Source organism: Pan troglodytes, chromosome 8, assembly GCF_028858775.2.
Source record: "Pan troglodytes isolate AG18354 chromosome 8, NHGRI_mPanTro3-v2.0_pri, whole genome shotgun sequence".
Lineage (NCBI taxonomy): Eukaryota > Metazoa > Chordata > Mammalia > Primates > Hominidae > Pan > Pan troglodytes.
The window spans coordinates 35,393,366-35,418,434 of NC_072406.2; the positions used below are offsets into that span (position 1 = coordinate 35,393,366).

Below are 25,069 nucleotides of genomic sequence, written 5' to 3' on the forward strand. Positions count from 1 at the left end.
CATTGAATCTGTAAATTACCTTGGGCAGTATGGCCATTTTCACGATATTGATTCTTCCTACCCATGAGCATGGAATGTTCTTCCATTTGTTTGTATCCTCTTTTATTTCCTTGAGCAGTGGTTTGTAGTTCTCCTTGAAGAGGTCCTTCACGTCCCTTGTAAGTTGGATTCCTAGGTATTTTATTCTCTTTGAAGCAATTGTGAATGGGAGTTCACTCATGATTTGGCTGTTTGTCTGTTGTTGGTGTATAAGAATGCTTGTGATTTTTGCACATTGATTTTGTATCCTGAGACTTTGCTGAAGTTGCTTATCAGCTTAAGGAGATTTTGGGCTGAGACAATGGGGTTTTCTAGATATACAATCATGTCGTCTGCAAACAGGGACAGTTTGACTTCTTCTTTTCCTAACTGAATACCCTTTATTTCCTTCTCCTGCCTAATCGCCCTGGCCAGAACTTCCAACACTATGTAGAATAGGAGTGGTGAGAGAGGGCATCCCTGTCTTGTGCCAGTTTTCAAAGGGAATGCTTCCAGTTTTTGCCCATTCAGTAAGATATTGGCTGTGGGTTGTGTCATAGATAGCTCTTATTATTTTGAGATATGTCCCATCAATACCTAATTTATTGAGAGTTTTTAGCATGAAGGGTTGTTGAATTTTGTCAAAGGCCTTTTCTGCATCTATTGAGATAATCATGTGATTTTTGTCTTTGGTTCTGTTTATATGCTGGATTACATTTATTGATTTGCATATATTGAACCAGCCTTGCATCCCAGGGATGAAGCCCACTTGATCATGGTGGATAAGCTTTTTGATGTGCTGCTGGATTCAGTTTGCCAGTATTTTATTGAGGATTTTTGCATCAATGTTCATCAAGGATATTGGTCTAAAATTCTCTTTTTTGGTTGTGTCTCTGCCCGGCTTTGGTATCAGGATGATGCTGGCCTCATAAAATGAGTTAGGGAGGATTCCCTCTTTTTCTATTGATTGGAATAGTTTCAGAAGGAATGGTACCAGCTCCTCCTTGTACCTCTGGTAGAATTCAGCTGTGAATCCATCTGGTCCTGGACTCTTTTTGGTTGGTAAGCTATTGATTATTGCCACAATTTCAGATCCTGTTATTGGTCTATTCAGAGATTCATCTTCTTCCTGGTTTAGTCTTGGGAGAGTGTATGTGTCCAGGAATTTATCCATTTCTTCTAGATTTTCTAGTTTATTTGCATAGAGGTGTTTGTAGTATTCTCTGATGGTAGTTTGTATTTCTGTGGGATCGGTGGTGATATCCCCTTTATCATTTTTTATTGCGTCTATCTGATTCTTCTCTCTTTTTTTCTTTATTAGTCTTGCTAGCGTTCTATCAATTTTGTGGATCTTTTCAAAAAACCAGCTCCTGGATTCGTTAATTTTTTGGAGGGTTTTTTGTGTCTCTATTTCCTTCAGTTCTGCTCTGATTTTAGTTATTTCTTGCCTTCTGCTAGCTTTTGAATGTGTTTGCTCTTGCTTCTTTAGTTCTTTTAATTGTGATGTTAGGGTGTCAATTTTGGATCTTTCCTGCTTTCTCTTGTGGGCATTTAGTGCTATAAATTTCCCTCTAAACACTGCTTTGAATGCGTCCCAGAGATTCTGGTGTGTTGTGTCTTTGTTCTCGTTGGTTGCAAAGAACATCTTTATTTCTGCCTTCATTTCGTTATGTATCCAGTAGTTATTCAGGAGCAGGTTGTTCAGTTTCCATGTAGTTGAGCGGTTTTGAGTGAGATTCTTAATCCTGAGTTCTAGTTTGATTGCACTGTGGTCTGAGAGATAGTTTGTTATAATTTCTGTTCTTTTACATTTGCTGAGGAGAGCTTTACTTCCAAGTATGTGGTCAATTTTGGAATAGGTGTGGTGTGGTGCTGAAAAAAATGTATATTCTGTTGATTTGGGGTGGAGAGTTCTGTAGATGTCTATTAGGTCTGCTTGGTGCAGAGCTGAGTTCAATTCCTGGGTGTCCTTGTTTACTTTCTGTCTCGTTGATCTGTCTATGTTGACAGTGGGGTGTTAAAGTCTCCCATTATTATCGTATGGGAGTCTAAGTCTCTTTGTAGGTCACTCAGGACTTGCTTTATGAATCTGGGTGCTCCTGTATTGGGTGCATATATATTTAGGATAGTTAGCTCTTCTTGTTGAATTGATCCCTTTACCATTATGTAATGGCCTTCTTTGTCTCTTTTGATCTTTGTTGGTTTAAAGTCTGTTTTATCAGAGACTAGGATTGCAACCCCTGCCTTTTTTTGTTTTCCATTTGCTTGGTAGATCTTCCTCCATCCTTTTATTTTGAGCCTATGTGTGTCTCTGCACGTGAGATGGGTTTCCTGAATACAGCACACTGATGGGTCTTGACTCTTTATGCAATTTGCCAGTCTGTGTCTTTTAATTGGAGCATTTAGTCCATTTACATTTAAAGTTAATATTGTTATGTGTGAATTTGATCCTGTCATTATGATGTTAGCTGGTTATTTTGCTCGTTAGTTGATGCAGTTTCTTCCTAGTCTCGATGGTCTTTACATTTTGGCATGATTTTGCAGCAGCTGGTACCGGTTGTTCCTTTCCATGTTTAGTGCTTCCTTCAGGAGCTCTTTTAGGGCAGGCCTGGTGGTGACAAAATCTCTCAGCATTTGCTTGTCTGTAAAGGATTTTATTTCTCCTTCACTTATGAAGCTTAGTTTGGCTGGATATGAAATTCTGGGTTGAAAATTCTTTTGTTTAAGAATGTTGAATATTGGCCCCCACTCTCTTCTGGCTTGTAGAGTTTCTGCCGAGAGATCCACTGTTAGTCTGATGGACTTCCCTTTGTGGGTAACCCGACCTTTCTCTCTGGCTGCCCTTAACATTTTTTCCTTCATTTCAACTTTGGTGAATCTGACAATTATGTGTCTTGGAGTTGCTCTTCTCGAGGAGTATCTTTGTGGCATTCTCTGTATTTCCTGAATCTCAGTGTTGGCCTGCCTTGCTAGATTGGGGAAGTTCTCCTGGATAATATCCTGCAGAGTGTTTTCCAACTTGGTTCCATTCTCCCCGTCACTTTCAGGTACACCAATCAGACGTAGATTTGGTCTTTTCACATAGTCCCATATTTCTTGGAGGCTTTGCTCGTTTCTTTTTATTCTTTTTTCTCTAAACTTCTCTTCTCGCTTCATTTCATTCACTTCATCTTCCATCGCTGATACCCTTTCTTCCAGTTGATCGCATCGGCTCCTGAGGCTTCTGCATTCTTCACGTAGTTCTCAAGCCTTGGTTTTCAGCTCTGTCAGCTCCTTTAAGCACTTCTCTGTATTGGTTATTCTAGTTATACGTTCTTCTAAACTTTTTTCAAAGTTTTCAACTTCTTTGCCTTTGGTTTGAATTTCCTCCCATAGCTTGTAGTAATTTGATGGTCTGAAGCCTTCTTCTCTCAGCTCGTCAAAGTCATTCTCCGTCCAGCTTTGTTCCATTGCTGGTGAGGAACTGCGTTCCTTTGGAGGAGGAGAGGTGCTCTGCTCTTTAGAGTTTCCAGTTTTTCTGCTCTGTTTTTTCCCCATCTTTGTGGTTTTATCCACTTTTGGTCTTTGATGATGGGGATGCACAGATGGGTTTTTGGTGTGGATGTCCTTTCTGTTTGTTAGTTTTCCTTCTAACAGACAGGACCCTCAGCTGCAGGTCTGTTGGAGTACCTGGCCATGTGAGGTGTCAGTCTGCCCCTGCTGGGGGGTGCCTCCCAGTTAGGCTGCTTGGGGGTCAGGGGTCAGGGGTCAGGGACCCACTTGAGGAGGCAGTCTGCCCATTCTCAGATCTCCAGCTGCGTGCTGGGAGAACCACTGCTCTCTTCAAAGCTGTCAGACAGGGACACTTAAGTCTGCAGAGGTTACTGCTGTCTTTTTGTTTGTCTGTGCCCTGCCCCCAGAGGTGGAGCCTACAGAGGCAGGCAGGCCTCCTCGAGCTGTGATGGGCTGCACCCAGTTGGAGCTTCCTGGCTGCTTTGTTTACCTAAGCAAGCCTGGGCAATGGCGGGCACCCCTCCCCCAGCCTCGCTGCCGCCTTGCAGTTTGATCTCAGACTGCTGTGCTAGCAATCAGCGAGACTCCGTGGGCGTAGGACCCTCCGAGCCAGGTGCGGGATATAATCTCTTGGTGCTCCGTTTTTTAAGCCGGTTGGAAAAGCACAGTATTCAGGTGGGAGTGACCCGATTTTCCAGGTGCCGTCTGTCACCCCTTTCTTTGACTAGGAAAGGGAACTCCCTGACCGCTTGCGCTTCCCGAGTGAGGCAATGCCTCGCCCTGCTTCGGCTCGCGTACCCACTGACCTGTGCCCACTGTCTGGCACTCCCTAGTGAGATGAACCTGGTACCTCAGATGGAAATGCAGAAATCACCCGTCCTCTTCGTGGCTCACGCTGGGAGCTGTAGACCGGAGCTGTTCCTATTTGGCCATCTTGGCTCCTACCTCCCAGGAATATTTTCTTAATCTAAAGATACCAAAGCACTAAAAAGAGATGATAAAGCAAGGTGGAAGGTGAAAAGATACTGAAGTGGCTGGGGACAGAGATAGGAAGTAATGAAAATTCTCCAGGCCAAATGAAATATGTAAAACCAATATATTTATAGAATATTACATTTTTTACAAATATATACTAGTGCAATCTTCTATTGTCCAGCTGATTTATATTATTGCTCTATTAGCAAGATCCTTTTGTGGTTTTAATTATTTGTTAAATGCCTACATGTACCCAGCTCTCTGTTGAGCACTGGGGAACAGACAAAAAAGATTAAGTTGTTCTTCAGGGAACTTTATAATCTAGCTGAGGAGAGCAGACAAAACAATTAGAAAACATTTCAATGTACTAGACTTGGAGATAAACTTTTTTTAAAAGAAGGAATGAGTGAATGTAGTCTGAAGTGTTCAGATAGGGCTTCAATGGAGGAAGGACAAGTGAAAAGAGCTGGTCCTTGCAGAAGGAACAAGATGGGAAAAAAAGAGCGTTTCTGTCAGAGAGATAGTAGCAGTGACTAAGGAAGAGGGCAGGACTTCCCACATTGTGACCCCACCCCTTCCCCAGGACCTTCCTAGTCTGGTCAGTCTTTTTTTTTTTTGTCTCTCGTAATAAATTTCTTCATTTCCACTGGCTTTTTCCTGTCAACATGCAAACGTGCTCAAGTCTCCTTGATCCTAAGATCAAAACCTGCAACATCTTTAGCCTTTAGTTCTATCCTACCACTGTCTACTGATACCCTGTTTTCTCCTTCTGAAACTTTAAAGTTTGCCTTGACTTCCTTACTTGGGACACTTTCCCCAGCTGCTGATAGCCTGCCTTCTTCAACCTCCCCTCCACACACAGCTGCCTTTAGTCAAGTCTTCAGCACCTTCTCTTCACTGTCAGATCCAGTGACTTGTTTTTTAGTTTTCATTGGTTGCTTTAAGAAACCTTCTCTTGGATTTATTGATTCCTTACGTTTCTGATCTTCTGTCTCTCTAACATTTCAGTCCCCTTTCTATGCCTACTCTTTAGTATATTCATTCATTTGTTAAACATTTGTTGAACCTCTGTTAGGTACCAGGCACGAGGGAAATGAATGAATGAACTCAAGTATAGTTTCTGCCTTCAGTGACATTGTGACAGACATATAATGGATAATTAAAAATTAAAATAAAAATATTGTGTGGTATTTAGGTATTATGTGGTAAGCACATGGATGGTGGTTTGACAGAATGCTGACAGAAGAAAAGGACTCAACTCATCCTGGGATAAGGAGATAGGGGCTTCCAGAGAAGGATTCTTGAAGGAGGTGACACTTGAGCTAAGTCTTAAAAGATGACTAAGAGTTAACCAAGCATAAGGGGAGAGGTTTGTGGAGTGTGGAAAGCCATTTTAGGAAGAGGTAGCAGCGTGGGCAAAGGCAAGAGGTGACACAGCATGCATGCTGTGATGTTACTGAAACAATATTTAGGATGGAGATTAGCGGTGGCTGGAGAGGTATTTAGGAGCTGGGTCCCAGAGGACCCTTTGTGCCTTGTTAAGGAGCTTGCCTTTAAATTCTTAGGGAGCAAAGAGACCTCGAATGGTGTAAGCTTTGTATTTTACATCTGTGAGTGGATCTCCATTGCCTTTGCCCATGTTCATTGCCTTTATTTCATTTCTTCAACCTAAAAATTAGCACATTCTAAAAAGCACATTTCACTTCAAATTAGCAGCAGATTTGGCTCATTATGTTATAGGTATATTGGGTATAAATTCTCTTTTACATTTTCTCACATACAGTATTGCTTTTCAATAGTAATAATCTAACTTGGAAAAGAAAAGCTGACATTTTTTGTGCTTCACTTTGCAAGGTGCTGCCGCATGATAGCAAAGCTCGACGACTTTTTGTAACAAGTGGTGGCCTTAAAAAAGTTCAAGAGATAAAAGCAGAACCTGGTTCTCTCCTTCAAGAATACATCAACAGTATTAACAGTTGTTACCCCGAGGAAATAGTGAGGTGGGGAAAATGGACTTTGAAACATTCAATATTAGAATGTAGTTTTTCTGTTTTCAAATCTAGGTTTTATATCCACTGTGTCAAAATGTGGACTTTGAAATACGATGTGAGGCCAATATGTACCTTTCTCTCTTGATCTCTTCCCCCTGCCAAATTAATTAATGATCTGACTGACATGCCCATTTCCAATTCAAACTGGAATGTCATTTAAGACATTTTTGTACTAATTTAACATGTGCTTTACTAAAGAGTACCCAAATATAGAGTTCAAAGTAACCAGTTTTTAAATTGTGAATACCTGATTATAAAAGGCCTATAGATTCTGATTTTCATAGTTCCCTGCATATTACTATTCTACCTTAAGCTCACATTTACATTAATGAGACTATCACAGGTAGAAAAGAGATGTTGAGTAACAACAAAAAAGTTATTATCTAAATGGAAAAAAACCCCAAAATGATGTTTATTATTTACAGGTACTTCAGAGTAATATAGCAAGATGCTATTTTCAGGATTAATAAAAAAGATTCATTTTTAAATGAAGTTGATTTGCAGAGCATTCAACCTAAGCCTCAGTCCTTGTAAGCCTAAAGGAGAACTATTCCACTAAACTCTAAATAAATAAAAGCAAAAAAAGAGAATGATTTAAACAACTGAATCTTTTTTTTTTTTTTTTTTTTTTTTTTGAGACAGAGTCTTGCTCTGTCGTCCAGGCTGGAGTGCAGTGGCGCGATCTCGGCTCACTGCAAGCTCCGCCTCCCAGGTTCACGCCGTTCTCCTGCGTCGGCCTCCCGAGTAGCTGGTACTACAGACGCTCGCCATCACGCCCAGCTAATTTTTTTGTATTTTTAGTATAGACGGGGTTTCACCGTGTTAGCCAGGTTGGTCTCGATATCCTGACATCGTGATCTGCCCGCCTCGGCCTCCCAAAGTGCTGGGATTACAGGCGTGAGCCACCGCGCCCGCCCGGCCAAACAACTGAATCTTTAAAAATGCCCCCAAGGCATGCAGGATAAAGGCATATTTAGCTGTGTTTTCTAATCCTACATTTATTTCTTATTTTCTTTGATTAATATTGGAAAATATAAATTCTAATTTTTAAAACTTACATGCTGTAACATATACTTACGCAAGTTGCAACATGTCTGTTAATTCTTCCTATTTAATATCAATGGTGTTTAATACGTATGGTAACATTAATTTTAAAAGCACAAAAGCAATTTTAAGATTAAAATTTGTTTTCTATCCACATATTTTTACCCAGTAAATTCTTTCCAAAGTTGCAAGTTTGTGCACTTTTTAGGAAGTTTATGAGAACTCCTTGACCAAAAGAGTTCCAATAGGTAAGCTTTGAAATATTAATGTATATGATACATCAAAGCAGTGATATACCATAACATGTATAATTAGTCTACATATAACACTCTGTCTCCAAGCTGGAGTGCAGTAGCGCGATCTTGGCTCAACTGCCATCTCCGCCTCCCGGGTTCAAGCTATTCTCCTGCCTCAGCCTCCCAAGTAGCTGGGACTACAGGCACGCGCTACCACTCCCAGCTAATTTTTTGTAGTTTTAGTAGAGACAGGGTTTCACCATGTTGGCCAGGATGGTCTAGATCTCTTGACCTTTTGATCCGCCCACCTTGGCCTCCCAAAGTGCTGGGATTACAGGTGTGAGCCACCATACCCGGCCACAAATTTATATTTTAAAAGTTTGTATAACATAAAATGTGTAAAACCATTAAATAAAGGAAATATTAAAATCTTTTTTGAAGAAAATAAAATTAATTTTTATACATGGAATATGTGTCCCTTCACGAAGAATGGTATTTTATATAAGTTTAAGGTAACTTTCAATGCAATTTTGTTACAAAGTTACAGAAAGATGCAAAAAAAAAAAAAAAAAAGAACTAAAGTGTCCCCAGAATAAATGACCTATTAGAATCAACCAATGGTAAGGTACTTTATTGAAGAGAAGTTTTTTTTTTTTTCCACTTTTTTGAAGGCATATTTTAATTGAGCACCAGGAAAAACTACAAACTCCATCACATTAGAAATTAATCTAGTGCTGGCCAGGCTCAGTGGCTCACGCCTGTAATCCCAGCACTTTGGGAGGCCGAGGCGTGGGGATCACGAGGTCAGGAGATCGAGACCATCCTGGCTAACACGGTGAAACCCCGTCTCTACTAAAAATACAAAAAATTAGCCTGGCGTGGTGGCGGGCGCCTGTAGTCCCAGCTACTCAGAAGGCTGAGGCAGGAGAATGGCGTGAACCTGGGAGGCGGAGCTTGCAGTGAGCCGAGATTGTGCCACTGCACTCCGGCCTGGGTGACAGAGGGAGACTCCGTCTCACAAAAAAAAGAAAAAAAATTAATCGAGTGCTTTGTCAAAATACCATTGTAAATTTTTAACTTCTCCACTTCTCCAATTCTGTGGGCTGGGATTTCATTTTTAAAATTGGCTAATTATTATAAAGAATTTTGGTTACCTGACTAATGTTTTCAAATTTTTGATATATATATATATATATTTCACCCACACAGGGCAAGTAGGAAAACCTCAGTTATGTTTTAAAGCATTAGGTTCTATAAAATGGTATTTTATAGAAATCTTGGAAATGTTGTCTTTCTATAAAAATAGACAAATATAATCTCAAAATAGTTTTATTTTTACAATTACATAATTCTCAAGAATCACTTGGTGATAACTATTTTAGAATTAATTATCCTTTGTAAGACAGTTTATCAACTGATACATTCATCTGTTACTAACCTAAATATTTATTTCATACTGCCTTCCGATTTAGTAATCTTTAAATTTTTTTAATGAAGAAAGGTAGGTAAATGAGAGCAAAGGGGTCTGGACTAGACATTAGAAGACCTAAGTTCTGGGCCTGGCTTACTCCACAGCCATAAGGTGTTTTTGAATTCCTTTTTCTTCAAAATCTCTGCCTCAGCTGGGGTGGGGAAGCAGCTTTGGGGCAACATCTAATTTGGGGAGGGAGACATGGACACAGTCTGCCATTCAGCATATTTCTGGTATCATAACAATATAATAATAACCCCAATTCTCTGTGGGTCTAGGATAAGGTTAATTTGCTTACATTCTTAAAGGACATTTAGAGGTAAGTTGGGATAGCTGTGGTTGCTGGCCAGAGGGAAGGAATTTCCTGGTCTTATCTGGAGGCTCATATTGGTTCTTTCCGAAGGACTACTCTAAGAGCTCAGGCTTAGGTGTCAAACAGACCTTAATTCCTCTCTCAGTTATAACTACTTACTATAACTAACTATTACCTTGAAGGTAATAGTTAACCCCTTTAGCCACAGTTTCTGCATCTGTACAAGGTGGTTAAAGATAATTACCTATTTCATAGTTAGAATTAAATGAGAAAATGCTTAGCCAAAGGGCTACATGTGGCTATTGAGGACTAGAAAAATGGCTAGTATGTCTGTTAAACTGAATTTTTAATATTGAATTTAAAATTTATAAACTGACACTTGATTCAGTTATTGGAAAACTTTTAGATATGTTTGGAACCACTTGCAAATTTTATGTAATCTAAATACAGACATACTAGCCATTTTTTTAAATTAATTTATTTTTTTGAGACGGAGTTTCACTCTTGTTGCCCAGACTGGAGTTCAATGGCGTGATCTCGGCTCACTGCAACCGCCACCTCTGGGGTTCAAGCAATTCTCCTGCCTCAGCCTCCTGAGTAGCTGGGATTACAGGCATGCGCCACCATGCCCAGCTAATTTTGTATTTTTAGCACGGACGAGGTTTCGCCATGTTGGTCAGGCTGGTCCTGAACTCCTGACCTCAGGTGTTCCACCCTCCTCAGCCTCCCAAAGTGCTGGGATTACAGGTGTGGGCCACTGCGCCCGGCCCATACTAGCCATTTTTCTAGTCCTCAGTAGCTGGTGGCTCCCATTCAGTCTACATATAGCTGGTGGCTCCCATATTTAACATGGTAATAACAATTATTATTAATCTAATATCAATGATAACATCATTATATCAATACTAAGAATACTATATTATTAAATAAGTAAAATATTAATATGTTAATATAGTAAATTAAATATTCATTACATTAAAATATAAAATTTATTAATATTTAAATTAAAAGGTTAAAATTTTAAAGATATTTAAAAATCTACCTCTTGAATTCATATTATCTGGTGTCCGATACATTTGAAGGCCTAGGAAGGTAAAGCCTGCTTTAAAATTTTTGACTAACTCAGAGAAGAAGCAGTTGTGAATTTCTCAGTGTAAGAATACTTCGAAGAAACCCACTGTTGAAAGACAATTTTTTCAAGAGTAAGAGGCTGTTAGGGGAGAAACATTCTTTAAGGTAGCTTTTTGGGTGTGTACATAAGTAGCTGTTTAACTATGGATGCCTGTAAGCACACTACTCACTACTAAGAAAATATGGCTGTATTTTTTGGTCCACCTTAGCTTGATAAATTGTGGAAGGAATTTTAGTGTAATATAAATTATGAGTTTTTAGGTCAAGCATCTGGGCATAGATAAAGATAACTAACAAAAGGCAAAGCAAGTCTCTAATATTAGGTTTTATCTGGAGAAAATGCCTTCAGAAGCTTAATTATTTTGAGTGTTTTGAGAATTTTTGAATTATACTTCCATAGATTTAAAAAATTATTCTAGAATGCCTGCTAAATTTTATTTGACATTCATTTATCTGCATGTAAGTTATTTCCATGACGTATTAAGCATCTCACAATGCACTGATCAACATATTTAATACTTTTATACTAAATCTTGTATAAAATGTTCAATTTATGAATGTAAATGTATAGTACTATAGATGCCCAAGAACTATTAATAGTAAAAATGATTAATTTCCTAGGTTTCTATGATACAAGTATTTGTAAATAGTTTTTCAATGCTAAATTATATTTTATTAAATAGTTTTTCAATATGAATTATACTTCCAGAAATTTTTGTTTTCCTAGGTGACCAGATCTGATTAAAACCCATGCTGAGAATGATCTCTAAGGCAGTTAGAATGCAGAAGTTGATTAGTAACAATAGACTGTGTAGTCTAACTTATGAAAAAAAAAATCTATTAGCTAGGATCCTTAAAGCAACATTAGCCACTTGATGTGATTAAAATGAAGTCTCTGTAATAAAATATTGTCAGTGGATTGAAGATTCTTGTTTGGAAAATGTCCCCTTTGCCATTACATTTATATCCCTTAAATGTTTTGCTACTTCTGTAGCACAGTTTTATGAATTCGTATTCTCCTCCTGGATAGCCTCTAACTTTATGCACAAAGCATTACTGGAGCATAATTATTCAGAGTGTATTTGAGATTTCACTCACAGGATTATTTCAGATAAATCCCCTATATTGAATCTTATGTGCCTGCTGTGTTGATCGTTTCACCAGCATTTAATAGTGTATTTTCTTTTTCAGGTATTATTCCCCTGGATATTCAGATACACTTCTGCAGAGGGTGGACAGCTATCAACCACTTAATAACTGAGCAAAGTTATATTTTGATACTCAAATTCACAGCAGAGTAGTTTTGAGTAACAGTAATTAAATCCTTCTAAATATTTGAACTAAGTATATTCTAGATTTATTTAATGGGAAATACCTTTAGATAATATTTTCTAAATTTATGTAATACTTTAAACATTCGTAGCTTGAATATGTGAGGAACTATTCATGGTCATTCGCGTGCATAGGATTTGTTCTACAGGTAGATTTTAAAAACACGTTAAAGGGCCTTAAGGCATTTTGTTATTCTGTTAAAAACCACACACACTCGTACATGCAGACACCTCCAATGAGATATAGTTAAGAGATGGCATTCAAAAACCCTAAATTATTCTAGCCAATTTGTCATAGGCATAGGCAAGGAAAGCTGGCCTTGCTAACTATATAGTAGTATCCAGAAGAGAAATCTTTGAAGGAGGAAACTGATGACAGATATACAGGGCACTTGAAGGAGACTCTGATGCTAGTTATATAAGTGCATTAACTTAAGAACACAGACTCTGTGGGTAACCTGTTAGGTTTTACTAAGAATTTAGGAAAAATTTACTCCTCTTTATCACAAGTTTTCCAAACCTCCTTCCCCACCCTATCTAAAGTGTTCCTTACCTTTCATGGGCCCAGCGAGGGTAGAATTCAGAATAAAGAGTTATACTCCTGCATACATGCTCTCCCTCTCATTGAAAGGTTTCTTAGTCTAGCTCTGCTCATGAATGAACAAAGAAGCAGGCATGTAAAATGGATCCTTGTCCTAACGTCACTTTCCCAAGTTTCAAAAGTCACATTTTCAGGTATTTAAGGAATAGTTTGAAGATAATACCATCAGGCTCAGAGTTTACATGCATTTTTACTTAGGAAGTGGTAAACGGGTGAAAGAGGGTTTCAATAAAATTTTAAATAAAAACAGCATTAGAATTGTCCTTTTCATTTTTCCTATCCAGTGTGTTGCTGACCTTGGGGATTATGTGATTGGATTTATGGGTCTTGGTTAGTTGCTGTGTGTGTGTCTTTTGCTTTAAAGGGATGTTACTTCTGCTGCTCTCTCCTGGAGGAGGTGAATGATAACCCACACAGCCCCTAGGCCACAGTGTTTCCAGTCTGACTCTGTTTTCAGGTTTCCTTCTTTGACTGTCTCTCTCTTTTTTTATTTTTTTCATGCAAAAGGAGCTACCCGTTTGTTTTTTGTATTTTCTGGATTCATCTCTGTCATCATTATTTCCTAACAGTGCATAACTTTGTTGTGTCTTTTAAAACTTCATAATACCCAAGATTACCTCTTTTGTTTTGCCTTATATCCGGCTAAGATTGTTGGTTATTTCATTTTTTTTAAATACTTCCTTGGGCCTGTTTTGTTTCCTTGCAGCAATTTCTTTGACCTGTTGAATAGGAAAATGTAATTTGTATTCCCAGTTTTGTAGCTTTCCTTTCTTTCTTTCATGCCTACACAGCTTGTCTTATGAATCTTTTAATTGGAGAAAATAAAAGTAGTTTTTATCTTTCTTCATTAGGGCTGTTTTTCTTAGATGTGTTGGTAATGACAGAAATTAGTTTATCTGGGTTAAAACCACCTCAGATATTGTTGGAATGTCAAATTTCCTAGTTGAAAATTTTCACTTCATAGATAATTTCATACTTATCAAACAGCACTAAACAAAGTAATAAAATACTTAATAGTGTTCAGATGGGTGTTATAATTTGATCATATGCATTGTGGAAAATTTATGCTATGAAATGTTTCTTGACATAAAACTCTTTAAACAAAATGAAGCTTTACTTTTTGAAAAGTATGTTGTGAGATTTAAAAAATATATATAAAAACAAAATCTTTTTCATTTGTCATAGGGCAAAAATAATGTCTGTTATTAATTCACTGATATTTTTCACCCCTCATTTGAATTTTGTCAATTCTAATTCCCTGTGCAAACCCCTGTCCCACTGCTCCCTACCCATCCCCAGCCCCAGGAGTTTATTTAAAATTCCCCTGTTCTTAGGAATTCTCAACTTACATGAACAACTATTTTTAGGACTTCAGTTCAGGAATAGAATTACTTGGACCTTATTATCATAGATTCAGTCCTTTCACCTGTTGTGGAAATAGGTGAAATCAGTGGTACCTGAAAAGAGATGTTGGAAACATAGGTTCTAGTCTCTCTCTGTTAAGTATTATAGTAAGGGTGATAATAGTTGCTCAGCTTACTCATAAGAAGCTTATGAAAATAACCTGCAATGGTGAAAATAACAATGTTATAAACAAATCCATTTTATACAAACTCGACATGTGATTAATGGAAAACCTAATAGTCAATGACAGATTACATATTTTAGCCAGCAATTGTGCAGTATTCCCCAGGCCCCACACTCTTAGATAAGTGTAGTTCAAACCAGATGATTTATGATTAAAAAAACCCCTACATTTCCTGCCCTCATGGAGTTTTCTAATATAAACACATTTGCCGAGACAGAGGCAGTGGAATAGGCACAAGACACTAAACACAAAGCAGGCATATTTAATGTAGTATGGAAAAACAAATGACAACCCCATATTTACAGGATATTGACCTGTTTTTCTAACCCCTTCCTCTCAAAGAAAACCCTTTTCCTTAAAGAAAGGATGAAAGGTTTGCTTGTTTCTAAACTTGATTTGAGGTCCTGCTTAACATAAACCCTGACCTTAAATTCCTGGGTGAGGCCCATCTCCCATCCCAGATGTCAAGTTTAGAAACCAAGCTTGAAAAGAATGAAGAATTTTTCTGTTGTGTTTTCAAATAGCCAATTCTTTGATTAAGATAGGTGCTACCAAATGTTGAGGTTTATGTACACTGTGGCTTATTCTGCCACAGAATTCACTGTTTAGAAAATGTTGATTTGTAGCTCTTCTGCTTCTTTCAGGTGATTAAAAGGATCAAGTGGCTGTCCTATAATTATTACATTTACCAGTTGTTTAAGAGACTTTTGACTTTTAAAATTAGATTTGTTCATGCACTTATTTTTCTAGTAACATAAATACTTACATTGTTTTGTTTTTACAAGGCCTTGGTAGGCCATAAAATTAGATGCATATTCAGTGATATTACTTTAGAGAATGGTGGGTTTTATTGTTTTCTAGGTATCAATAAGTTAATTTTTTTAAAAAAATTAGGCAGTATATGAATGGATAAAGAAAGAAGCAAAAATATGACTCCAGATCTCACAACCCAAAACAGAATTGTCATTAACAAGCTGAGATAGTTCCAAATAGCTCTCCAAACCTTTGTACAGCTAGAAAAATTCTGGAAAAATGTATTCATGCTACACATGTTATTCTAAAATTAAAAACAAAAGTTACTGCAGTTTACTTGTTTCGTGGAAGATAGAGTTTTCACTTTGTTTTTAATTTTAGTGGGTTTAGGGAAAAATATTTCCTTGGGGATTAAGTTAGAGGTCAATAAAAAATATTTATAAATGGGCTTCTTTTATTCATGATTGATACATTTTCTGAAGTAGATTTAAACTGAATGCTGGATAAAGAATATTATACCAATATATATCATTATTGCAAAGTGATTTGGTATGGATATTTATACATTAAATAAAGCCTCTAAATTTCCTCACGTATACAGAATTTGTGGTAATACACTCTCGCTAATTTTTTTTTTTTTTTTTTTTTTTTTTGAGACGGAGTCTCGCTCTGTCACCCAGGCTGGAGTGTAGTGGTATGATCTCGGCTCACTGCAAGCTCCGCCTCCTGGGTTCACGCCATTCTCCTGCCTCAGCCTCCCTAGTAGCTGGGACTACAGGCGCATGCCATCACGCCCGGCTAATTTTTTTGTATTTTTAGTAGAGATGGGGTTTCACCATGTTAGCCAGGATGCTCTGGATCTCCTGACCTCGTGATCCACCCGCGTCGGCCTCCCAAAGTGCTGGGATTACAGGCGTGAGCCACCGCGCCTGGCCCACTCTTGCTAAAATTTATGCATTACTGATAGTAAATGATTTACTCAAAGTATTTTTGGATATAAAGAAGTCCAACTCTATGAAAACTATTGTAACCTATATTGAGTGTTCTGTTTTTTTATTTCTGTCTGCATGTATAGTTTAAGTCATACAAACAATACAAGCGAGTAAAGTGCCAAAGGGAATGTCAACATTTTCCCATATTTTTCTTCACTAACTGAAGATGACCTTTTACTTAGATGAGTGAAATGTGTCCTGTTCTCAGTCCCCAGTGTCACCCAGCACTGTGATGAGCACACAGGAGAACCAGCAGCAGGTTGGACTGAGAGTAAGAGCCTCTAGGCTTCTGGTTGACCTTAGGTCACGCTAGCTCTGACCACAGCAAGTCTCCTCAAGTCTCTAGGCCTTAGTAGACCCGTATAAGAATGTCAAAACTACCACCCCAGTCAGTGGCCTTGGCAAGTTGCTAATAGCACCCACTACATCAGATTCTGAGGATTAAATGAGGATGAGCGAGCAGAAGGTGTGGCATGTAGTAAATGGTGCCACCGTTACTCTATATATCTTTGTATAATATAAAAGGTGCCCAGTCCTCAAGATAGTTTATTTCCATCTGGCAGAAATTATTGTAATAGTCTTATTTTGTTAGAGCAACACACTTTACTGCCATCTGCTGGAAAATTATCTTTATAAATATGCAAATCCGTGATGTCTAATATGTGAACTGTGCCCCCTGAGAAGTGCTGGTGCCCTTGTGAAGTACACAACCTGTGTGACCATGCACATAAGTGCTTGATAAATCATATTTGCTACTCTTCTTTTCACTTTTGTAATGGATTTCCAAAAGAGTTTCAGATAAACAATGATACTGGATGAAGAAATTTATTTAAAAAAATCAAAGAGTCAAAGTTAATATCAATAAAAAGAATCAGCATTTTGTTGCAACACCTGGAAACATTTTTGCCCACTACTTCCCTCACTTCCCCCTTCCCCCACAGAAAAGTGTGCTCTGCAATAAAACCTGCAATCTAAGTTAGCAGAGATGCTAATTAAGCCATTATTCTTGCATTTATAAACACTGTATGTGAGACCAAATTTGGGGCCACATTGTATGTATGCAAAACCAAAGCACATTTTGGAATAACCCATATGGCCTTTTCATCTTGACTTTAAAAATTGAATAAAAAATATTATATTAATAATGTATCATCACTGCAAGATGTCAGATCTCCAGAAAGCGACACTTCTGGGCTTCATTTTCTTCATCTCAGAACCTGGGTTGGGACATAACAGGTGTCCCTCTCTTCTAGCCAGACAGTCCTTAATGAAGGGATATCATAGTACCATTTTGAACACAAAAGGAAATATTTGGCTCATTTTCATAGCTAGCTGTACAGTCATGGAGAAGACTGACCAAAGTCGGATAAAGGAGAGTTTATTGATAACGGGAGCACTCTCCCAGGACACAGGATTTATCACTCTGGCAAGGGTGATATGATGACTCTTAGAAGCTTGGAGAAAGCAGCAACAGCCCATGGCAAGTGAAGTGGAAATGCCATAATTGCCAGGGCCAAGTGGAAGAGGTGTCAAGTGACTCAGAGAGGTGGGCATGCTGGAGTACATAGCCTATGTGGGGATGGAAAACCCACCAGCTGATGGTATGTCCCAGAGGACATACCATTTACCAAATTTGGGGCCACATTGTATGTATGCAAAACCAAAGCACATTTTGGATATAAAGAAGTCCAACTCTATGAAAACTATTGTAACCTATATTGAGTGTTCTGTTTTTTTATTTCTGTTTGCATGTATAGTTTAAGTCATACAAACAATACAAGCGAGTAAAGTGCCAAAGGGAATGTCAACGTTTTCCCATATTTTTCTTCAGTAAGATGATAAGAAATGCATTGTTAAGAGGGTTACAGTCACTGAGAATCTTAGTGGAGGCACTCTTGTCTATGCCAGGGTTGACTGGAGGAGACACTGCTACAGAACTGGGCTCCTTAACAGAAATAAGGCTGATAGGATCCTGAAATAACAGAGGCCAAGTAGCAAGACTTAACTGTCAGAAGCAAGGTGTGCACAGTTTTTGCAATGAGTGGCAAGATTGATGTGGCATCCAGGGGCCCATTCTACAGAGAGCTATGAAAATGCTTAATAGAATTTCCTAGAGGCAAGATAAATGAGCAGTCGACAAGTATCAATTTCTAAAATAAAAATATGAGGCTGAGGGCAGCTGTCATGGTAAAAAGTCAGTCACTAGCTCAGTTCCCAAACCTGAGTCAGATCTCAGATCTGGGACCCACTGGGTGAAGGAGAGGATGATCTTTATGACAACAGAACCTAAAGCACCTGAGCAAGTATATTTAGTAATTATTTCCCCAGCACTTCAGAATATTGTTCCAACCCTTTTACCAGATGATAGAGCTCTGTGGTAGGTCTCGACAGCAGTACAAGAAGCCCTGCTATATCCTTCAACAGACCCTATGGTATTACAGGAATCTGTGGTGGGAAAGAATGCTGGGGATAGTTGCTGGTAATCAATCTCAATAAAAGAATCACAGCATAGACCCCCTAGGATTATGGAGAAGGGCCATATTATCTGTAGTAAACAACAATATACCATTCTAAAGTTCTTGGCTGGTTGTGGTGGCTCACACCTGTAATCCCAGCACTTTGGGAGGCCGAAGCAGGAGGATCGCTTGAGCCCAGGAGTTCAAGACCAGCTTCGGCAACATAGAGAGACCTCATCTCCACAAAAAATACAAAAATAGTTGAGTGTAGTGATGTGTGTCTGTAGTCCTAGCTGCTTGGGAGGCTGAGGTGGGAGGATCACTTGGGCCCTGGAGGCCAAGGATGCAGTGAGCCATGATCACACCACTGCATTCCAGTCTGGACATCAGAGAGAGACCCTATCTCAAAAAAATAAATAAATAAAGGAAATTCTTGCAGACCCCTGGGCCCTGATTGAAATGAAGCACCTGACCCTGAGACATCAAGTAACTATGGAACCTGAGATATTCATCATGAGCTGGCTCTGTCAGACCCACCAAGTTATAAAGTTGGGCGGGCCTGGTGGCAACTTATCACAAAATGGAAGTGGCAGATACAGGATTGGGCATGAGCTGGGCCAGAGGACACAAGTAAGTTGTACCAGTTGGTGGCCCAGACCTGCATGTCATCCACTCCTGTTGCACTGGTGTTTATAACTATGGTGTTCACAACTATCTCAGCTCATAACCACGGCTGCAAGGAGGTGTCCCTTGTGGCCAGCTGATGGAGGAAGAAAAGTGCTGACCTTCATTCATAGCTGGCTGGCTCAGCATAAGAGTGCAAGCCAAAAATGGATGCTGCTGCACTACAGCCCTACTTAGGGTGATCTTAAAAGAGGGTGGTGAGGGAGAAATCCTTCCAATAGGCAAAGTTCCACAGGATGCACTTGGTCATCCACTTTGTGTGAAAAGAAGAGTGGTTCAAGGTAAAGAACATATGCAGGCTCATGGACAGTGGTGAATGGGGTGGTAGTTTGGTCAGGGGCTTAGAAGCAGAAGGATTGGTATGGATATAAGGTGTGAAGAACTTTGTGTCATATGTTAATGCACATCAAAGCAGCCACTACCAAAAGGCACTAAACAACATTCATGACTCAGCCATGCATGCAGCAGCCTCTCTCGTTGGCTACTGTAGTGCTGGCATAATGGGCACATAAATGGAGTGAGTAGCCATGGTGGCAGGGATGGTGGCTATGAATAGATCCAACAGCATGGACTTCCATTCACCAAATCTGATCCAGCTACTGCCACTGCTGCTGCCAAATGTCTAACCTGTCAATAACAGAAACCCCAATGTAGTATCCCTCAAAGAGACCAACCAAGCATTTGGAGGTAAGTTGACTTCAACTTCTTCCACCCTGGAAAGGGCAAGAATTCATCTTGATTGGGATTGTTGTATATTCTGGCATGAATTTGCCTTTCCTATCCATAGGACCTCAGCCAGTATCACTACCCAAGGACTTAAGAATGCTTGATCCACTGGTATTAGATTCCATATGATACTGCCTTGGGTCAGAGTCCACTGGTCCTATCACACATATTGCACCATTCCTGAGCTACTGGTATGATAGAATGGTGGACTGTCCTCTTAAAGATGCAACTGAGGCTCCAGCTTGGAGAAGATACCCCCACAAGGTTGAGATACTACCCTAAATCAATGCCATTATATGGTGCTATGTCCCCAGTAGGTAGAATACATAGGTCCAGAAACTACAGGAAGAAGGGGGAAGTAGGCATGGCTCTGCTTACTGTCATTCCCAGCGGTACATTTGGGGAATTTGTGCTTCCTGTCCCCAAAACTTTAGATTCTGTGGGTCAAGTGTTCTTGGCTTTCACTGGGGTAATACTTCATCAGTGGACACAAAGTCCCATTGTACTTCACACTACAGCTGCCACTCAGTCACTTCAGTCTCCTTATGCCAAGAGACCAGTGGAAAAAGAGTCACTAAACTAGCAAGACCATTGACCCTGATCATCAGGAGGAGGTAGAACTTTGTCACAGAACACAGGGAAGAATGTTTGGCACACAGGTGATCTGATGGGATGTTTCCTGATGCTCTCATATCTAGTTTTAACAGTAAGCAGACAAGAACAGAAGCTATGGCTGGGATAGACATGGGGACCAGGGACTCAGAATCTTGGAGACAAGGGTCTGGGTCACCCCATCAGACAGTCTGCCTAGACCACATGGCTGCTGGCAGTGGCTGAGGCAATTCTAGAATGAGGACAGGGTAGAGAAGAGGGTGAAATGTCAGTTACCTCAGTCTTGAGATCTATTGCAGCTGCACTGACTATAGTTTGCTGATTAACCTTATAAGTTTCCCCAGTAATAAAGGCCAATGAGAATCCTGGAATTGTTGAGTACTGGGTGGATGAACTTACCCCAAGCGGCAAGTGGATCTGAGTAGCACAAAGGGTGGCCCATAATACTCTAGCGCTCCACCCATATCTCCTCTTTAGGACCAAGGGCCAACAAACCCATCCTCCAACTGCTGTGATTTGTGGTCACACGTTTTATATCCTTACCCACAAGTATGAGCTGAATTAAATCCTCAACCCACAACCAGAATGAGTCTTAATAATTTGCTAAATCTTAAAATTGACACCTTAATTTGAGCACCCCCACCCCAAATTTGAGAACACATAGGCAACTGGTTCAAACTGGAATCCAACCAAACCAGAACATCAAATTTTCTCAGATGTGAATCCAACCCAGAAGTTCAGACACTTCGCATATATAGCCCGGGTAGACTCTCTGTGGCCTTAGCAGTCCTTGCTAATTAGAAGCTCCTGTATTGCCTCTGGGAGCTTAGCTGCCAAGCATCTTCCCAGTTGTGCTCCCAAATGAAGGTAAGGTAAATGGCTAGAATTTTTAAAAATTAACTTATGCTCAGTTATCTATTTGGTTCAGAGGTGAAAGAAAACATTAGTGGTTTTTCAAAAGGTAATTCCACACCCAGCACCATCATACCCTCCAAGTTACATGGTAAAAATAAATGATGCCTGTCTGTGGTTAATTGTGAAGCCATCTCAGTTCTTATCTGATGTAGCCTAATGAAGGCTCTGAATACCAAGAGTGAAATCTTAACCTTAACAAATGACCTTGCCTCACAGTTAAGGCACAATTTTTAGGTTTCTCATCCAAGGCCGGGGAGGGGGGGGGATTTAAAAATCAGTATTCATATGAAAAATTATTCTTAGAAGCCCTTAAGATTGTTGCTCACACAAGAGATGCAGGTCTATGTTTATGCACCATGAGAACGGGAACCATGCTTGATTCATCTTTGTGTCCAGCACAACACTTAGCATAGTTGCCTAGTGCGCAGCAGGAGATCAAGAAATAATTATTGAATAAATGAATGAGGCTGCAAAGTTCCATGAGCCATCCTGGTTGCTGGCAACCCTTGAGGGGAATTTGGGCAAGACACTTTAAAAGTGTAGCTTGCCCAAGTAAGAAAAGGCTCTTTTCAAGATCTACTCTGTCAGGACCGCTGTCACTTTGTTTTCATTGGGCATGGGAATCTGGCTCTACCATCCTCCACACCTGCTCAACTCAGGTTAACGGTATCTGAGGTAGTTCTTCTTAGAACTTTAAAATGGTAGCAAAAAGACCAGTTTAGAAGGAATGAACCACATTGTAGGATGATTTTCTGAGTTTATTTAACAGCTTGAGCTTGAATACATACTGTGCGCACGTGTGTGTGTGTGTGTATGTGAGTGCATGTGTATATGTGCCAGTCAGATTCTCCCAGGAATTTTAGATTTGCGCAGAGAGACAGTGGTTGGGAGTTGGTAGCTAAATCATTAATGACAGCGAACCCTTTGGAGGCACTTGTGATTTTCAGCCTCTGAGGTCCTGGGAACTGCCCTGGGCTACTTCTCCCTGAGGGAGGTTAAGTTGTTCAACTCTTCCTTGTAAGACGCTTCCCTCCAGTAAATTTACTCTTTTACCTATATTCTTTCCAACTGGTTTTTGTTATCTGCAAATGGAAGAAAGGCATTTTGGAGAAATCTGTGGATCTGAGCTGGGCTCTGGAAGAATGGTGGGGTGGAGGAAGGAGAGCTGAGTGGAGAGGTCAGGGGAAGGCTCTTAAGGCAATCAATCACCTTTCTGCCCTGAGTCAGCTATGGACAAGAGGCTGCCAAGCACAGAGTTGACTCAGCAGAGGACTGCAAGGGGCCACCCTGAGTGAGGCTGGTTTTTAAATACTCATTTCAAAAGCAATTGAATGCTCTCTTTCCCCTCTCCTGTGCTTAGGTATGTCTTCTACAGTTCTTGTTCCAATCACTTGAACTCCTTTGTGTCTCCTGCCTCTGCTTCTTCCAAGGCACCTACTAATGTCCAATGAGGCCACAGGGTCTTCTCTTTGATCCCAGGATATTTCTGTGAATTATTAGCCTTTTTATTGAACCTAAGGAAGGAATTCAAATGGTGATTTAATTCATGCCTTTCTCCCCTCCTGCCCCTTCCCAAGTATCCCATTGTGGGAATTTTGGAGACAAACCCTGCCTCTGATTCAAGCCATGTATGTAAATGAATTTATTGGATGCCACTGAGAAGGCTACATTAGGAAAGGGAAGAGAGTTGTGAATTTAAGAAAAACTACAACAAATCTATGCGGGAGGAGGGAAGGAAAAAAGGAGGAATTTGGACCATTTATTTGCAGCATGTCTTACTGACAGTTAAATACAGTGGTTTGTTCTGTTTTCTGCCACTCGAGGGTTATTTAATTAAATTCATGACCTAGGATACTAACCAGCCCCACATCTAAAATAATTGCTTCTCTGTTGGTGAGATGTAAAGCCGGGATTGATTTTCCCCTGGCCGATAGCTCTCCTTTCTGACTCATGAATGTCATCTCCACTCCCTGCCCCACGTAATTTGATCTCTGTATTTGATCCCTATTTAGTAGTACACTTCGCCAAACAGATGTCTGAGTAATTAAAATCCCACATGGGCACACTCGTCAGTGAGTTACATCTATTTAATAGTCAGCTTAGAAACTTTTCACCCTTTGGCTTTTCTCCCATCCTGGTGTCATATGTCAGTAGCCTTTAGCAGGATTTAACTGTTAGAGTTCAAACCTGCTGTTTGTTTTCTTGCATTCATAGACACTCTCTTTTTGTTTTTTGACTGCATTTTCTTCACAAGTCCCTGGTCTCTTTCTCCTTCAACTCACCTGGGTTTTCTCTATGGTTTTACGCCAGCATTCAAATTCTCATTGGATGAGTCATCCTATATTTCATTCATGCCAACACTGGCAATTAAAAAAAAAAACAGAACAATGTTGTTATAACCATGGATTAAGAGTGCCTTTTTTTTCCCCCTGGAGGCATAGCCAAAATATTTCAGTCTGAACAATCCTCCAATTTTTTTTAAAACTATTTGAGATCACATACTGAAAACCTGTTTGGTTGCTACAGGTCACTGAAGGATTTTGATGGGACAGAATTATAGAAGGAAAGAATACGTATTTGAAGAAGGCAAGGAAGGTCAAGAAGGGCTGATTATAGGAAATGTGTTCACTTTTGAGAGAGGATTTAGATGGACACTTATTAAAAAATGTTGAATTGAATACGAATACCACACAGACAAGGTTCTTATGATAAATCCTATGCTACCAAGTAACATTTCATCCAACTTGAGAATGCTGTCATTTACGGTAGATAAAAGAATTTCCCTTACAGTTGATGATGCATATTGATTTTAAATTCCAAAGAACTAAACATTGTGAACTAAGTATAGAATATATATGCATCTGTTCTGATACCCGTCAAACTGGACTTAAACAAAATCCGATAAATGAGGAGGTCATAAGTCATAGCAAAAGGATTCTTTATTTTCCTACTTTTAAACAGATTGAGTGCTAGTGCGTTTAGCATGAATCATTTTATAAAAGTAAGTTTCTCAGAACGTGCATGTTTCTTGTGAAGTTCCTTTGTACTCACAGTATTTCAGAATAAAAATAAATGTGATCGAAAAAACAAGCAACAAGTTCAGAGGTTAACGGATGTTGTTTTAGTTCTATGTGAACAAATTCTAAAAGTATTTGTACAAACTTTATTACCATGATGGTATTTAAAAGCTAGGTGAAAATCCTATTGCTCAGTGGGAACTTCATCTTAGTGGTTTGTACACAACTTCTGGTCTTGTTATCTAAACTAACAAAGGTCATGTAAATAAACAGACATAAATTAACAGCATGATTCTTAAACAGTGACATGGACTAGGACTTAGTATTTCAGGAAGGTAGATAGCTTCCAAATAATGGAAATGTTATGGGTGTGATTTTTCTCAATGTTTATTATCTAGTATTATTAAACCCCTTGCTGGCTCATGAACTGGTATGATTTTCATTCTTGCTGTGCTCAGGATAACCTTCCCCTGCCTGTTCCCCAGCTCCCTTCCCTTCAATGCAGCTTGTGTTTAATCTATTTAAAGTTCAGGGCACTTTTTTTTTCTGTGATTCAAGCTTTTTAAGCCTTGTTTTCCCTCCAGTCATTCCTTACCACGTGTCTATCCATGCCCTGCTGTCTGTCTCTTTCAGATATTTTTTTTAAAAGGTGATTAATTCCAA

At 39.4% G+C, this 25,069-nt stretch overlaps 1 protein-coding gene across 27 annotated transcripts in view; it reads left to right on the forward strand.

The window, feature by feature from the left end:
• SPAG6 (sperm associated antigen 6) overlaps positions 1-12,915 on the forward strand; it is a 74,616-nt gene extending 61,701 nt beyond the window's left edge. For 22 of the 27 annotated variants that reach the window (XM_009458042.4, XM_009458043.4, XM_054659371.2 and 19 more), the window contains 2 exons: positions 6,340-6,485; positions 11,923-12,915. In XM_009458042.4, the coding sequence (XP_009456317.1) occupies positions 6,340-6,485; positions 11,923-11,992 (216 nt within the window). In that variant the 3' untranslated portion in view covers positions 11,993-12,915. The remainder of the gene's footprint in view (positions 1-6,339; positions 6,486-11,922) is intronic. The other 5 variants (XM_009458044.4, XM_016962364.3, XM_063817564.1 and 2 more) reach the window with 2 other exon arrangements.
• The last annotated feature ends 12,154 nt before the right edge of the window (positions 12,916-25,069 follow it).